Source organism: Crocuta crocuta, unplaced genomic scaffold, assembly GCF_008692635.1.
Source record: "Crocuta crocuta isolate KB4526 unplaced genomic scaffold, BGI_CrCroc_1.0 scaffold290, whole genome shotgun sequence".
NCBI lineage: Eukaryota > Metazoa > Chordata > Mammalia > Carnivora > Hyaenidae > Crocuta > Crocuta crocuta.
The window spans coordinates 8,268,044-8,285,359 of NW_027527429.1; the positions used below are offsets into that span (position 1 = coordinate 8,268,044).

Genomic DNA, 17,316 nt, shown 5'->3' on the forward strand with positions numbered 1-17,316 from the left:
TACAGTTTAGAAAAAAACTTTGCATAGCTGTTAAAATTTTTATACCAATTTTCTGAAATAAGGCAGAAATACATTTTCATTACATTCTGTATGTTTTCCCCAATATATCTGTGGGGGGAAAAACTGCCAAAGAAGCAACTCCTCAATCCAGAGGCCATCTGTTTAAAAAATGAGCAACGAAAGCTTCTGCTAAAACCTATGTATACATGTAGAATTCAGACCTTTCTGTACTCTTCTATATAAGGTTGCAACCAGAGAGAATTAATTGTGTTCCGCAGCAAGCACATAAAAGCTGGATAAGAATCTTGTTTTGAAACTAGATCTCTGGAAACTGCTATAAGGCTTACAGGGCAGAATCTTCACAGAATGAAAGCTCTAGAATCTCTAGACTTATTTTTTCTCAAATGGGAAAAACAGCTCAGTATTAATCTGAAACAAAACTATCTTAAACTAAAATGACAGAGGTTTATTTCAGTCCCCCAAATATCAAAGAAAGCTCTTATGATTACAACATGAATAGGGTCATGAACTGGTTCAACATACTTAACTGGTAGTTTTATGAATTATAATGAATGCTGCTACTCTCTAAAAATGAATGTATCAAAGAGGAAATAACCTTCTTGGCAGGCTTGCAGCTATACAACACATTTGTTTCATTGCTTTCAAGTGCCAGTGCTGGAAGCTCTGAATAAGTCAATGGGACGACTTTAGTCACAGCAGCCAACAGGTCTACTGAGCAGATAAGATGACATGCTTGAGAGATTATCAATACGAGGTAAGTATTTAGCAAATAATCTAAAAGGGTTTTTTTTCTTCAAAAAAAAAAAAAGAAAAACTGCTATCATATCTTTCATTTCTATTCAGTGGTTTAAAAACCTAAATGAAAATTTTACTGATGTTAAAGGGGAGATATTTAATGGAGGATTTACAGATTTTATGAATAAATGGTATAACCTTCTCTTACCTTACCCTCCTTCTCAAGGAAACTGGAGAGGTTAAGGAAGAAAAATGATTACTTAAAACAAAACAAAAAAAAGAACTGTTTGAAATTTTGCATAAAGTGATACATTTGGAAAATATTTGTTATTGCAGAAACAGGCTTTCTATGAAAGATAAAGTTACTCAAAACAATTATTTGGATTCTATTAATATTTATTTTTTTCCTTCTCACAAACTAAAGAAATTCTAAAATGTTTCATAGAAATGTCATTTATACCAGTATTAAGATAAACCTGATCAGATAAAACCCAACTACAAATAAGGATTTCTAGTTGGTAAATCATTTATTTGGACCTTAGGTGGGCTTGAAATATTTCTAGGTGAGTAATAAGTGTGTACCAAAAAGTTGTATTCAGAACTATTTAGTGCTTTGATGTTTTTATTCTTATGTACATAGTCTAAAATAAAGGTAAAAAGACATTCAAGGGTCAGGAAACATCTAGCTTTTTTTTTTTTTTTTTAAACTACTGAAAAAATTAATGTATCTCCTGTTTTGTAACCTGAGACATATCAGGAATATGACTACGGAACTAGGTTGTGTTGCCACAAACACAAAAGAGATTTATTAAGATGGGAATAGCTACTAAGTTCAAGGGTTTAACTGTTTTTTTAAAATAAAGAAATAAAATAATGCAATTCACATTTTTTATATCTAAAGGGAACTCTTGGAAGTCACTGGCACTCAAATTCAGACAGGAGTCTACCACTACCACAAAAAAGGAGAGAGTGAGAGAAACTAATCAACAGTCTTTCTTTCACAGCTATCAGTTTCTTTCAATAAGCCTTATGGGACTGGAGCCTCTGCAGAAGACTAAACACTTACCTACAGAAATGGACAGATGATGTATGCTTTCACTTTAGAGAACTTGAAAATATTTTTTAAAGGAAGAGGTCAACTTTGGCTTTGAGCGTTTATTTGGCCTGGGTACAATGCCTTTAAAAAGCAGATGACCAGCTTAGCTACTGACCATGCTGACCATTGTCTGGAATTGGATCAAATCACACAAAAACAGCGAATGGCCTTCTCTTATAGAATATCAGAACAAAGCACAATTCCTGAGCACATTTTGCAGAGCTCATTTGATCACTTAATCTTTGCTAACTGGTCTGGATTACAGACAGAATCGATACCAGAGGAAATGAAACAGATTGGTGAGCAACAGGGAAATAAACCGCGCTGGGCTGCTCTTCTGATACTGATGGTGATAATACCCACGATTGGTGGGAATATCCTGGTTATTTTGGCTGTTTCGCTGGAGAAAAAGCTGCAATATGCTACCAATTATTTTCTAATGTCCTTGGCAGTGGCTGATTTGCTCGTTGGATTGTTTGTGATGCCGATTGCCCTCGTAACAATAATGTTTGGTAAGTATTTCACTTTGTTCCTGACCTCAAACCACAGAACTGTGATATACTGTTAGAGAAATGGATACTCATTTAGTCTTTAAAGATGAACTTACTATTTAAAGATACAGTGAGTAAACAGACTCTTATTTCCATCATTTCCTATAGTTGGTAATCAGTTTTAAAGAGCAAAAAATAATTTCTTAGAAACAATTCTACTCCTTCCCAAGCCATCATTTAAAAAGTCATCCAAGTTACCAATATCCATAGATTCTGCATTCATTGCCTAAAAATCATAGTCAAGAACAGACTTAACTTCCCCATTATTAATACATTTTTCCCTTGACAAAGTACCAGCTAGGACACTTCTGTAATAGTTATGTGCTCTGCTATTTATTAATAAAATTTTTAATTAACTAAATTCTAATTTGAATCACCAAACCCCAATTTAAAATTGGAATTGTTCTAAAAATTCTTGTATTTCTTAATCGTTTGTATACTTTAAACTTAAACATAATTCTTACACATGTCATGTTAAGAAAATACTGTTTAGTTGCTAAAGGAAATGGTCTGGCTCACAGTGCCCTAAAAGATGATTCATCTGTTTAATTTTTATGATTTCTGACCATCCAGATCCTTGATACATGTAAGAAAATTCTGACTTAAAATTATTTAAAATAACTTAGCAAAATTATTAAAAATAAATTATTAAAATAAGCTATCAAACCCTGAGTTATTACAATAAAATATAGTTTGATATTAAAATATTAGTTTGTTATAGTAAAAAGGATAATGATATTAAAATGAACTCATCTTAATTTATGTGTATTATCTCTGGTTAATAGAATGTGGGTAAGTTCAAATAATTCTGCTGATAAATTATGAGGGCTTCTAAGAATCAGAATTAAGAGGATATTTAACTTATTCAATGCCTGGCATAAATTGGTATTCCATTTATTAATTGCTTGAGAAAAATGATTATTTGCAGCATATAGCACTTCTTGAAATTATGTTTATATAGTAAAGATAAAAATACTTCAGGTTAGAAAAGTAAAGTTTATTAAACTAGAATACATATTAGAAGAAGAAAAACTCCAATTTAAACTATTATATTCAGGTTAAATGTTACATTTTTAAGTAATTATAGAGATATCTAAAATTAAGTATCTGATCCCCCAAATATCAGATGGTGACCAGCTGAAACTTCCTATTCTAAATCCATTTACCCAGGCTTTAAATTCTTAGCAGGACACGCAGTAATAAATAAAGTTCCACTTCTTCAACTGACTCTCTACTCATTAATAATGTCTATCTTTCCCCTTCTCTTCTATAAATCTGTAACCTTTTGAATAATTTAGTGCTACCTGTAACCATGGAAAATAATTAAGATATCTTAACTGAAAGGAGAACCTAAAGGATCTTAATTCTGAATAAAATTAAAGAGAAATAAAATGAGGATTATGTAGAACCATTTATGTATATTTGGTAAAGACTGTACAGAAATTTGATTCAAACTCTTATCTCTGCACACACAATACTAACTTAACAGTAAAATCACACGCTTCAAACTGTGCTTTTGCTAGGCACACAGCAAATGTTACAATGCTCATCTTATACTACCATAAATTTAATTGATGTTATATTGAACAAATGAGATAAAATGAGTTACACAGAACTGAATTTCAACTTTAAAGTCCATGAGCTACTAAATATCAAAAATCTACTACATGAAAAAAAAAAAATACTGTGGTAAATATTCAACTTATCAGCTAAATAGTTAACGAATCTTAAAAAGCAAAGTTCTATAGCATTAGAGTGACCTGATAAAACACAAAAACAGATAAGAGAGATAATTCCAAGTATTCCACAGGAAAACAGTAGGAATCTGTAGCTGACCACTAAGTTTATATTAAAATTTTGGGGGGCCTAAAATATTCTTGGCAATAAACGTTAGCAGAAAACTCAACATATTTTAACATAAAATATATGGAACGTCTTCCTACTTTTGTCCTAATAATATGCTTTAACTACATTTCATTCTTTCAAATGTTTATTTTTAAGTACAAAATAAAATCTTTCATAGTCCCAAACACTTTACTATCAGTAATTAAGCTCTATAGAGGGATTAGATTTTTGAAAAATAAACTAACCTGGGAATTTAACCACTATTTAGAAAATTATTGCATTAAATTCATTATTGAAAACACTCTTCTATTTCTATGAGAAAGTGTATGAGAAAATGCATGCTCTGCTCTCCAAAAAGCTTCAAAAGGATACATTCATAAATTGGGAACTGCACATACTATAAATTGGGACCGGATTTCAAATACTAAGATATTTTGATAGGCTTTCACATGTTAACAAACACAAAGACTTTCTAAATTAATGCATTTATAAGAATTTCTGATTAACTCTAAAAGGCAGGAACAGATTTTGTATATTTTTCTTTCATTACAAGGATAATCTTCTGAACTTCTGAAATTGGCACAAACAAAAGAGTCCCCAATTCTGTTCACATAAAAAAATTAACTACTAATGAGCGGGTATAAGTGATTTTAGTTATCTCAGGGCAATTTAATGAAATTAACATAAAAAATTTTACATTAACTAATGTTCTAATAAAATTAAATTTACAAAAAAGGAGAGAAGTTACAAATTTTAAAACTGGCTCTTATGTTAGAGTATTTTATTGAACCAATGATTTATATAATATTTGATTATATACTGTTTGAATTTTTTTTAATAGAATTTCTATTTTACCAAGATTATAATGACTGGCCTAACATGGTCTCTCAAATGAATTGTGATGTCTTTGTCAATTTTTTTTGCCATTTCTTCCACTCTGGAAGCACTAAACTTAACCTTTGTTTTATAGTTCCAGTTTTTACTATCCTGCATATAATTATTAATATACACAGTCACACGTTAGTAGCTTATAACAGAAGGCTTGGAAATGCCTATATTAGAAATATTGAATAGGATGCAAAGGAAAATAGATCATATGCTAATACAAAAAAGACAAGATGTTCACAGTTTAAGAAATTCTCTGAACTTTCCCTTCTCTCATTGAATAAATGATTAAAAACGTAAAGGAGAAAATAACAGTGTTTGGTCATTCATCGGTCATTACTGGTTTATTTATAACTTAAGTTTTAATCCATGCCTCAGGATTATAGTTGAAACAGTATCTGCCGTACGGCTGGAAGAGGGTGTATAAAATACAATGACTGAAAGATACAGGTTCAAAGCAAGATGACCCAGCCTCTGAATCCTGGTTCTCCTGTGTTGGCTTAGGCAACTCAGTCACATCACTTCAATCATTGCAGGCATCTTGTGAAATGGTCAAGTAGGACCGCATTAGGCACTAATAATTGACCAAGTGGAGTATGAGTTTATATACTTAAATATGCGATTTAGTTTAGGTGTAAGTCTGACCAGAGATGAAACAGATGTACCGCAGTAAAAGAAAAAACATCACTTATTCATTTGTGCAGTGAAATGCTGCTCTACCTAATTCTTAAATGAGGGAGCAAAGCAATTAAAGGTACTTCTTTTTGGAAAGTGGAAATGTAAAAATCAAGAAAAGAAAATTTCCTAAGTATTAAATCACTTGAAACATTTAAAACACTATCATATTAGACATCTAATCCCAGAATATTTTATATGCTCTAATGTACTGGGAAAATGACAACAAAAACAAAATAGAAGCTTCATAATAAAGACTGAAGCGTTGATCTAGGTCTCCCTTTTCTGGAAGATAAAGGTAGAAAAATAAGAATTTCTGAGATTTAAAAAAATGGAATTTTGAGAACTATGCCTTTTCGGATTATTAGGCTACTTAGGACTTGTCCTGCTTTAGTATGAGCACAGCTCTCTGGGGGCAGCTTTAAAAAAAGTCTCTTAGGGGCACCTGGTGGCTCACTCAGTTAACTGTTAATTTCAGCTCAGGTCATGATCTCATGGTTTGTGAATTCAAGCCCCATGTCGGGCTCTGTGCTGCCAGTGTGGGACTTGGAACTTGCTTGGGGTTCTCTTTCTTCCCTCTCTCTGCCCCTCCCCTGCTCATTCTCTTTTTCTCTCCCTCTCAAAATAAATAAAAAGCATTAAAAAATTCTTCTAAAATCCTCAAAAGGCAAATATCTTATATCCCAGATTTACAGATTAATTTTAATTACTTTCTGAACTAATAATTCAGTTTCCCAAATTAAAGACTTCCCTAAAGATTAGGCAGGTTTCAGACAAAATGAGTCCATCTCATCAAGAAATGGAATTTCTGGTTTAAAAAATTCAGGTTTTTATACCAGTTAAAAAGAAAGCAAAATAAACAAATACACATAAATAGCTAAGCATGGAAGCGCACATAAATTATTTATGCTTGCTATTTATATATATATACATATATAGAGAGAGTTAAAAATCAACTTTTGCAAAAGGCATACTTTCATGACAAATTTAATTAAAAGTTAAACAGTTAAACATGTTCCCATGCTTTTTAAAGAGTACAGATTTAAGTTCAGTTGGACACATGCACTCATTTTTCTTTTTTTAAACAATCTTTCTTTGGAAAAATTTTTTTTGAGAGAAAGAACACATGTACTCAAGGAGGAGGGGCAGAGGGAGAAGGAGAAGGAGAGGGTGGGGGCGGGGGGAGAGAGAGAGAGAGAGAGAGAATCAATCCCAAGTAGGCTCCATGCTGAGCTGATGTGGGGGGCTCAATCCACAAACTTGGGATCATGACCTGAGCCAAAATCAAGAGTCAGCCTCAACCTACTGTGCCACCCCGGTGCCCCTGGATACATACACTCTTGTTACAGCAGGCAGGGAGACAAACATACTATAGCAATGATACGACTACATTTCTAAGGAGCAGTGTTTTTAATAGCTGGGCTAGTTGGCTAGTTTTTGTCAGACAATAATACTAATAAGAACTAACATTTACTGAGTGTTTTCTCTATGCCAAACATTGTCCTAAACACTTTATCTGTAGTAAATCTTCAAATCTATCCTATAAAATTGGTATCGTAATCATCATGTCCCTATGTTTTAAGAGAGGACACAGGAATAAATAAATGGAAGAGACATAATTTGAATCTGGGACAGCAACTCCAGAATTCACACTCTTCACCTCTTCTACATTGCTTTCTCAAATGAAATGGGAAATTATACCAACCCAAACAATCATATTTGGCAAACAGCCAACATTTACATCTTAAATAAGTATCTTACAAGGCAGCCATTGGGGTGCCTGCGTGGCTCAGTCAGTTAAGCATCTGACTCTTCATTTAGGCTCACTCAGGTCACAATCTCGCTGACAGTGCAGAGCCCGCTTGGGATTCTTGCTCTCAAAATAAATAAAAATAACGGCTTAAAAAGAAAAAAGGACAGCCACAGAATGTTCTCTAGGGACAAGCCAGAACCCAATTTTTAATTTTATTTTTAAAAAACTTTAAAAAAAATTTATTCATTTTTGAGAGACAGAGCGTGAACAGGGGAGGGGCAGAGACAGAAAGAATCCAAAGCAGGCTCCAGGCTCTGAGCTGTCAGCACAGAGCCCAACATGGGGCTTGCAACTACAAACTATGAGATCATGACCTGAGCTGAAGTCGGACACTTAACTGAGTGAGCCACCCAGGCGCCCCTAGTTATTCTGAATAGTAAGAAACTTTTCTAACCTCGAGCCTATCAAATTAATGCCGACTGAAAACATAATTTTAGAATGAAAGTATCTGGACTAGGGAAAATCCCTTTATAACTTGAGAATGTCTAGAATTGCTTTTAATTGGTAAAAATTCTTAGATTTTCTGAACCTATTTAAGCAATCAGACAAGCATATGAAAGATTTCTATTAATTAAATGCAGTCATGTTACTTTTATATTCATTTCATAAAGTCTATTGACTAGTATTTCATGAAACTTGCAATCATAAAGGTTAACAATCATAGAGATCCATCTTTCTTAATCCTAAACCTATTACAGTCTCCTTTGTTTAATCACACCTCAGTACTTCTACTGTTAGCAAAAATACTGACTGAAATAATAAAATTCTAGTGATCTGAACTAATTTTAATACCCACTTTGCATTCCAAAATTGGAGTTTAAAAAATATAAAATAAATTCATTCTGTTGGAAAGTGAGCTTAACAAGGCTTCACAGGCTTAATTAAATGAGCACTAAAGAGCTTTCCCTTTTAGCCCACAAGTGGGAATATTTAGGTCAAATAGTCAATTTTCCAAAGATCTGTCCTTTTTACATGAGAGTTCTACTGTGGCTTCTTGCTCACAGCTACTAGATTTATGAGTAGAATTTTCCAGATCTTAATTTAAAGACATACAACCCATAATTAGAAAAGCTAAATAGACAAGTTTAAAACTATGATCAGAATCTCTCATTGTAGCTCTAGACTTGAGTATTTTTCTGTCTTCTACTCAGTCCTAAATGTAGAACTTCACTACAGTTCAGAATGTAGCCTCATTTCAAGTCCTTTCTGCTGCAAAACTCTCTCAATCATATGTGATTATTTTCACTCACTTAGACTTAGTTTACTTAAGCTCAGGTCGACTGCTGCCTTTCACTGTTCAAAGTTCTTTTCCACTTAACAGAATATCTGAATACTATGTATTCTATTTTTTTTTTTTAATTTATTTCTAGGAGAGAGAGAGAGAGAGAGAGAGAGCGAGTGAGAGCGTGAGCAGGGGAGGGTCAGAGAGAGAGAGGGAGTCACAGACTGAAACAAGCTCCAGGCTCTGAGCTGGCTGTCAGCATAAAGCCCGACGCGGGGCTCGAACCCACGAACCGCAAGATTATGACCTAAGCGAAAGTCGGACGCTTAACCGACTAAGCCACCCAGGCGCCCCTACTATGTATTCTTTTAAAATATTATTAGATTCTTTTTAAAGACAGATTTCTCTGCCATACTTGATTTCTTTATTTTGAGAGGTCTTCCATAAGTTCCTTTCTATGAGGCATTCTGAGCACCTATCCTATACCAGCAAACAAATATAGTTGCATCTTTTAAAACCCAAGACACAATCTTTCCCAGAGCCTTCTAAAACACTGCTCTCAAACATTAATTTGCATACTTTTAAAAATAACATATTCAAGCCTATCTCAAAACCCTTTCCCTACACTATAGTCTTTTTTGTTGTTGTTCTGGGATGCTAACCTCTCTCCACCCTCAGGGTTTCTGAATTTAAACAGATCACAATTGAAGAGTTTCTTGGTGCTCTGAAATCCTAAAATGGTTATCTTGGTCCTCCTTCAATTATCCTAATCATTTTATACTTGTCAAAGTCAGATCACTGTGGAAAAACCAACAAAAGTAATTTATGTTGTCAGTGCACATACAATTAAACCCTAAAAAGGATTTAGATATTCTCACATATATGACATTTGCTTCAAACAGAGGTAGTTTCCTTTTATAACAAGTTCTAAAATCTGTGTGTGCGTGTCTTTTAGTAAAGTGGATTCTAACTGGAATATTCTACGGCAAACCCTATAATAAATTTTAGGTGTTTTAGAACTGCAAATATATATATGCTGGGTATATGTATAATATATAATATATCATATCCACATACGTATGGATACTTATCTAAGTAAATTTATTGGAAATCTATGTAGAATATAGTTATCATCTCCAAAACCTGAAAATTTCAAAGTTAGTATTTCTTAAGTGCTTAAGACTACATGAAATATTGAGTAAATGTTTTATAAGAGTTTGTTACATAAATTAAGTACTATGTCTAATCCTTGAGACTTTTTAAACAGTAGTCCCCAGTAGTCTGGAGTGAATGATGGAATATGAAAAGATAACAATTTACTTTTCTTCAGAATGATCTGAAGCCATTCCTTTTGCAAACTTTATCAAAGAACTACTTCTGTCAAAAAGAAAACTCAAGTCATTCCACTTAATTATTTCACCAAATGAGAGTTTAGTATAAACAAAGATCATGCTGCTAGTTATTGCTAGAACTGAGCCAAAATCCCACGCCTCATTGAGACTTCCATTCATTTAAAAAAAAATTTTTTTAATTTTTTATTAGAGAGAAAGAGAGAGAAGAATCTTTTTAAAAAAATTTTTTTAAATGTTCATTACTTTGGAGAGAGAGCGAGCACATGAGCTCACACACATAAGCGGGGGAAGGGCAGAGAGACGGAGACACAGCCTCCAAAGTAGGCTCCAGGCTCTGAGCTGTCAGCACAGAGCCTGACGCAGGGCTCAAACTCACGAACCGTGAGATCATGACCTGAGCTGAAGTTGTACACTTAACCTACTGAGCCACCCAGGTGCCTGAGAGAGACAGAATCTTAATACGGGGCTTGATCCCACAACCCTGAGATCATGACCTAAGCCGAAATCAAGACTGGGATTTTGAGCACCCAGGCGCTCCTACACTGGAAATTTTTAAAAGATCACAAAAGGTATAGACAAAAGAGCAGTGGTATGCTAAGGACACTAAACTACAGATTTTGAAAAAGAGTGTTGTAATTATTACACAAAATAGAAAATATATTTAAACGGTATCATATGCAGAAATATACTGAATTATTATTGACCTCATTGTCTTAAGTTAAACATATTGTGGAGGTTAAGTCATAAAATTTCAGATGAATAACATAAAAAGTTTAAAAATCGATGGTCACTTTAAACAGAAACTGCAGATTAAAGATTGCCATTTTGCAGGAGAACATGTTTTTGTTTTGTTTTTCAGAGGCTATGTGGCCCCTCCCACTTGTTCTCTGCCCTGCCTGGTTATTTCTTGATGTTCTTTTTTCTACTGCATCCATCATGCATCTCTGTGCCATTTCAGTGGATCGTTACATAGCCATCAAAAAGCCAATCCAGGCCAATCAATATAACTCACGAGCTACAGCATTCATCAAGATTACAGTGGTATGGTTAATTTCAATAGGTATGTGGGGAATGTCAGGGTGTGTGGGGTGGTGTAAATAAATAGCCTTTGGTGCCATTTGGCTAGGAAATACACCAGACCTGGTGGGCTGTGAAACCCAGCGAGAGGTCAAGGCAGGCTGCTGATACGCCAACACAAGCTCCTTATGCCATGTCATCATACAGCTACTAAACCACACTATCAGCAATACATGTGAAAACGGAGAAAAGTTCACATCCTCTGAAGGAACCATCTTTACAATGTTTACTGAGATCTCTTCCTACTTTAATTCTGACATGCAGGAAGACATGAAAACTGAAAACAGTTTTCATTTTTGTCATTAAGGTCTAGGCAGCATGCAGAATCGCAAGTGGCAAAAAAATAAAATGCATCTTCAATCACATTTAAAAAGATAGACAGGAAATGAGAAAAAAAATCCAAACATTTTATATGCAGATATTAAAAATCATAGATTAATCTTGGAAGCCAATATGTGTGCAGACTAACATGTCTGCATGTTTTGGATATATGTTTAATCAGAGATTTTAAGAGAGATACAAGTGATATTCAGAAATGATTTACAGAAGTAAATATTTCTTCTAAACTGTTTTATGCCTTTGTGCCCATCTTCAATGCCCAAAAATAGCTACTAAAGTAGAGTACCTTAGCATCAGGTACAGCATAAAAAGCTCAAACCGTTTATAAGTTAACATGAGAAAAACAAATAGATTCATAATAGTTACTATGATCATTACATTAATAGTCTGACAAGCAGGTTCATTTCTTTTTTTTTTTTTAATGTTTTATTTTTTTCTGAGAGACGGAGAGAGACAGCATGAGCAGGGAGGGTCAGAGAGAGAGGAAGATACAGAATCTGAAACAGGCTCCAGACTCTGAGCTAGCTGTCAGCACAGAGCCCGACGCGGGGCTCGAACCCACGAACCGCGAGATCATGACCTGAGCTCAGACGCTTAACCGACTGAGCCAACCAGGCGTCCCAAGCAGGTTCATTTGTTCCTAGCAAATAAAGAAATCAAAGAGGAATAAAATCAAGAGAGAATGCTAAAAGGAAAACAAGAATAAGACATGCTCTCTCTCTAATCAGAATAGGGACACTGGGTTAAAAAAAAAGCAAGAAAGCAAGACAATGAAAAGGACCTTTATATTCCTGAAATAATGATACCAGGGCCAAACCTCCTCTGAAAAGTTTAGAGGTAGAAGTAAGGAGTGTTACTACTCTGGCTTGGGAAGAAAGTAGGATCAAGGAAAAGACTATTCAAAATGGATAAATGTGCAGGCAGTGAGATAGGACAGTTTTAGGAACAAACGCTGATTAACAAAGCAGAAGAGGCACCCCAAAAAGAAGCTAGAGAAAGGGTATGGAAGATAATGGGTAACAGTTACCAAAATTTAAAGTGGAAAGGAGGAAAACTACAGTAGCTCATGGCAAAAGACCGACATCTTTCTGGTAAGCTCACTGCAATGAGGGAGAGGAAGGGGGAGACACTGTGAGGTGTGTGTGTTGAGGTAGGGTGGGGAAATGGGCAAAGGCAGGGAGAAAACAGGAGGAACGATCTTTAAGAAGAATGAAAACATTTGAAACCATGAAATATGATCAAGCCAATAAATAAACAGCCTACTGTTAGAAGTGATACTTCAATTAAGGCTGGGTCACATGAATCCATAAACAGATCAAATCTTTGAGTACCCATGATATGCTAGGTACCAAGAATACAAAGATAAGTAAAAAAAGAGCCTTTATATTCAAGGAAGGAAGATAATAAAACAAATTAGACTACTACAAAGTGTTAAGTATACAGAGGGGAAAGGATAAAAAGATGACTCCAGACTTATAGCTTCAGAAGGGATCTTATAAATCCACTTTTTCCCTTTACAGATGAGAAAAGAAACCTAGAGGTTTTAAAATGTTGGCTTAAAGACTGTTATCAGCTTTTCAGCACCAAGGCCAAGATCAATGCTCTGTTCATTTCATCACACTTTGCTTTGTAGAACCAATGACAATTAGGTAACTTTGTAAAAGAAAAAGCAGAGGGTAGTAAAGTTTAGTTTAGGTTTTAAATTCTGCAAAGTGCTTTGATAAAAGCTCAGTTATCCTAGGTAAGACCTGGCATATAACAGTTAAGGTATGGAAGAATAAGGGGAAAAGGTATAAAAAGTACTATTGAAGGGGCCCCTGGGTGGCTCAGTTGATTGAGCGTCCAATGCAGCTCAGCTCACAATCCATGAGCTTGAGCACCACTCCACACCCAACTCTGCTGCTGTCAGTGGAGAAACCGCTTCTGATCCTGTCTCCCTTTCTCTCTGCTCCTCCCCAACTCTCTCTCAAAAATAAGTAAACATGAAAAAAAAAAAAAAAAGTACCAGTTATTGACCACCAAGTTGGTTGAGAAGGTATTGTGAGCCTTGATAGAGGGTTAATGGAGTGTGAATACAGAGAAGGAAGAATGGACGAGAGGTGAAGATAACAGGAAAGAAGTTCCACAGTGATGAAGAGCAGCAGGACAAGAAAGGGAAATATCAAACGAAGTTCACAGTTTTAGATATGGGACAGTTTTAAGAGGGCTTATGGATGGCTTCAGGAGTCCAAGAAATAAATAATAAGAGTTGATACACCTGAAAGTAATATAACAATGTATGTTTAACTACATTGGAATTAAAGTAAAATTTAAAAAATCAGAGTTGAGTTCAAGAGACGTAAAATGACGGTGTTAGAAGGGTCATCAATGAGACGAAATCATGGAAGGTAACGTGTGGAGAGGCAACAGCAAAGTACTGAATCCACTGAGGAAGATGGACAGATGTCCTGAGGGCTGGCAGCTGAGGAGCAGAGTGGTATAAGCAGATTAAATAGACTTCAAAAGGGATGGGTTTTAGGGGGTAAATAACAGTGGAATGATTACCTAGAAATAACAGGGTACAACAGGGGTTAGCTAACTTTTCCTGTAAAGGGTAAGATAGTAAACATTTTGGGCTTGCAGGGTCTATATGGTTTCTGTCACTACTACTGAACTCTGCAGTATAGTAAAAGCCACAGATAATTTGTTAACAAATGGGTATGGCTTGTCCCAATAAAATTTTATTTACAAAAACAGAAGACAGGCCAGATTTGGCCCTCATGGTGAGTATGCTGAGCCCCAGTGTAGAACAAGAGTAATACAGAATCCTCTTTCGAGTGGTGTACCTGAGGAAAAGTAGAAAAAGCAGTCTCTCTGTCAGAAAAGATTTGAGGAAGATACTTTTGGCAAAGGTTCTTCAGTAACCATAGAAAGGCTGTGTACATGACGAAGTACTTTCAGATTCATAGAACACAAGGATTCTAGAGGTTTCGAAAGATCAGTTAATTTAGACTTCTGCTGTTTCAGAGGGAAAGGATGCAGGATAACACTTATGTACTTGTCTTCCTAATAAGCTACTTCACTAGGCAAGATCACATTTAAATACCTACTTCATGGTACTTAAAGTATTAGAAGATTAGCATAAGATACATTTCTTTCATCTCTATTAGAGGAACTCTCAACTCGAAAATAAATTTTATGATTCATATCCTCTCAAATTTTTAAGTAGCATTATTTAAAAAAAAATGAACCCTTTAGTTTTCTCTGAGTCAGAGGAAAAGATGAAGACATTCATGAATTTCAAAAAATGAAAATGTCTATTCAATGAAACTGCGTAGCCTCAAAGATAATAGGTATCTATCCAGAATTAAGATATTGCAGGAACGTACTGTGAAGTCTCTTTATTATGTAAAGATAAAAGCAAATTCTCTTCTGAATTCCTTTTCCTTAACCTGGGATAGATCAATAAACAGATATAAATGAAGACATTCTCTGCTATTTCATGGACATACTACAGATTTAAGAAGCTTTTTTTTTAAAGTTTATTTATTTTGAGAGAGAGAGCGTATGCACGCATGTCAGAGTGGGGAAGGGGAAACAGGGAGGGTGAGAAAGAGAATCTCAGTATGCAATGCCAGCACTGAGCCCAACACGGGGCTCCGTCCCACAAACGGTGAGATCATGACTGGAGCCAAAACCAAGAATTAGATGCTTAACATACTGAGCCACCCAGGCACCCCAGGGAAGCTTTAATTATAAACTTGAAATCACTAATCAATTAACTGTTTAAAAACAGTTTAAAAACAGTAGGTTTGTTTCCTTAGCTTCTACTGGTTAAATCTTCCATGGATTAAGTGCTTTGACAAATTCTGCATTGTGTGTATCAGGAATTTACAATACACTAACCACTAATCACATAAAGTCACTAAGATAAACCCTAAAAGGACATAACCTAAGAGTCAAAAGTCATAAAATTAACTAGATTTATCTTGTTTCTTCTTCCTTAGGCATTGCCATTCCAGTCCCTATTAAAGGCATAGAAACTGATGTGGCTAACCCAAGCAACATTACCTGTGTGCTAACAAAGGACCGTTTTGGCAACTTCATGCTCTTTGGCTCACTGGCTTCCTTCTTTACACCTCTGGCAATCATGATTGTCACCTACTTTCTCACTATTCATGCTTTACAGAAGAAAGCTTACTTGGTGAAAAACAAGCCACCTCATCGCCTAACATGGCTGACTGTGTCTACAGTTTTCCAAAGGGATGAAACACCTTGCTCATCACCTGAAAAGGTAGCAATGCTGGATGGTACCCACAAGGACAAAACTCCACCCAACTCAAAGAATGATCTACTTATGCGAAGAATGTCCACAGTTGGGAAAAAGTCAGTGCAGACCATTTCCAATGAACAAAGAGCCTCCAAGGTTCTAGGGATTGTGTTTTTTCTCTTTTTGCTTATGTGGTGCCCCTTTTTTATTACAAATATAACTTTAGTTTTATGTGATTCCTGCAACCAGACTACTCTCCAAATGCTCCTGGAGATATTTGTGTGGATAGGCTATGTTTCCTCAGGGGTGAATCCTTTGGTCTACACCCTCTTCAACAAGACATTTCGGAATGCATTTGGCCGATATATCACCTGCAATTACCGGGCCACAAAATCCGTAAAAACTGTCAGAAAATGCGCCAGCAATATCTACTTTCGAAATCCAATGGCAGAGAACTCTAAGTTTTTCATGAAACACGGAATGCGAAATGGGGTTAATCCTGCCATGTACCAAAGCCCAATGAGGCTCCACAGTTCAACCATTCAGTCTTCATCAATCATTCTACTAGATACACTTCTCCTCACAGAAAATGAAGGTGACAAAACTGAAGAGCAAGTCAGTTATGTATAGAAGGAATGTCAGTTTTCATCTAATGTAATGAGTATGGTGATGAAGCAGATATAAATGTACCAAGAATTATATATAGAGGAACTTTGCCATGTATCAAATCATCTCTTTATCAAGATTATGTAATTTTCTTTATTTGGACAACACTACTTCATGAAAAAAATCATTTTGTACAGCTGCAAATAAAAATGGTCCAGCACTCTGGCTAAATGTTAAGGTATTCAAATGAAATAAATAATAATTTCAAGCTTAAAAATAAACAATGTCACTATTAAGAATTTGTTTAGTTCCTAATTATATGGAAAGCTGTGCTATGAGTGTCATTTTATTAAACGACAAAATGCATTAACCTCCTCAAAGCCTTAAAAATATAAGGCATAACACAGAACAGTGATAGGAACAGAAGACTGAAAATAAACACATAATAATCACATCTTATTATGGTGGTAAGCTAAGATTGTCATTTATAGTCTGGCTTACCTAGATGCACTCATGATTTTGCTTTGATCAGGAAACTTGTCTTGATGAAAGGGGCAGAGAGGACAGTGGTTGGATACCACACAAAATAACAGGATCTTATAACTGGAGCTCTTTGTTAAATGGCTCATACCAGGAATCTACTCAGCAGAGGTGGGGCTAACTTAGAGAAGGAGGAGGAAGCACATGAAGTCACTCTTGGGTACCCGAACCTCATTTTGTTCCTTAAAGAATATGTGCAAACTGGAGCCATGGGATCTCAATCCAGGGACCTAAACTTTAATGGCCACATCAAACTGTGATCATGGCTGCCCAAGCTCACCCAAAAACTCTGTTGAACTTCTGGCATTTT

At 35.3% G+C, this 17,316-nt stretch overlaps 2 protein-coding genes across 2 annotated transcripts in view; one reads left to right on the plus strand and one right to left on the minus strand.

Moving 5' to 3' along the window:
* The window catches only part of PSMD1 (proteasome 26S subunit, non-ATPase 1), a 98,069-nt gene that overhangs the window by 48,309 nt on the left and 32,444 nt on the right, over positions 1–17,316 (minus strand). The gene's annotated exons all lie outside the window — the stretch shown is intronic.
* HTR2B (5-hydroxytryptamine receptor 2B) lies at positions 1,947–16,490 on the plus strand. Its single transcript, XM_077759028.1, has 3 exons — positions 1,947–2,364; positions 11,055–11,255; positions 15,598–16,490. The coding sequence occupies exons 1-3, from the start codon at positions 1,947–1,949 to the stop codon at positions 16,488–16,490; spliced, it is 1,512 nt and encodes a 503-aa protein (XP_077615154.1).